Source organism: Sphaeroforma arctica, assembly GCF_001186125.1.
Source record: "Sphaeroforma arctica JP610 unplaced genomic scaffold supercont1.335, whole genome shotgun sequence".
NCBI classification, from domain to species: Eukaryota; class Ichthyosporea; order Ichthyophonida; genus Sphaeroforma; species Sphaeroforma arctica.
In genome coordinates, this window is record NW_014040223.1 from 59,066 (window position 1) to 60,046 (window position 981).

The 981-nt window shown below is 31.1% G+C and overlaps 1 protein-coding gene across 1 annotated transcript in view; it reads left to right on the forward strand.

The window, feature by feature from the left end:
- The window catches only part of SARC_05325 (hypothetical protein), a 13,938-nt gene that overhangs the window by 4,729 nt on the left and 8,228 nt on the right, over positions 1-981 (forward strand). Inside the window, exon 7 of the mRNA XM_014300825.1 lies at positions 141-245. Within this exon, the coding sequence (XP_014156300.1) occupies positions 141-245 (105 nt within the window). The remainder of the gene's footprint in view (positions 1-140; positions 246-981) is intronic.

Consider the following 981-nt stretch of genomic DNA (forward strand, 5'->3'; position numbering starts at 1 on the left):
AGTAAAATTTACTTACATATTCATGTCTGTATTTAAATTTTTCATAAATATAAATATATACAAATGTACATGGACAATAGATCTAGAAACGTGTAGAAACTGATTTGTTTTGTTTTGTGTACTCTCGTCTATCTGTTCAGCGAGCTATCCCGCAAAAGTCACACAGCTTCGTCTGGCGGTAGACGAAAACAAGCGTCCGTCGTGGGTGATACGTAACTGGCTCAAGCTGACAATCTACGGGTCAGGTACGTAAGGAAACTATATCGCTATATAGCATAAGTTGCCACCATATGTGATTGGGAAATGTGTGTGTATGCTATCCGAAATCGACCTTCAGTATTTTATTTATTGATATGCAGTTTGTATATATATGTATGTGAGAGAGATACAAGTATGGCCACTAATTGTGTTGCGTGTACTGGCTACAAAAATCTAGTATAAACCTTACGGAAAGAAACTGCACCTGGAACTCCGCATGTGTGTTTGTAATACTATCCTACACACGAGTGCCACGCTTGTTTTATATAATTGTATTTCTGTGAAATCCTGGCGTGATTTGAGGTACAATTTGGGGCGTTGCAACTACCTCTGCAAGACAGCGTCAATTTTCAGTGTAGAATATGGGACAGTGTGGAACTGTGTACGTAGTATTTATTTGAACTTGTATAGTATATTTGTATGTATATGTTTATCTATAAATATATATGTATGTGTATGTGTATTTATACGTATATGTATAAGTATTTGTATATGTATATTTATTTGTATATGTATATGTGTATGTATATGTGTTATATACGTATATGTATATTCACATGTACATGTATATGTATATATGTATATTCACATGTACATGTATATGTATATATGTATGTGTATGTAATATATTGATATGTGTATTGTATATGTATATGTATATATATATATATACCTATATATATATATATATATATATATATATATATATATATATATATATAT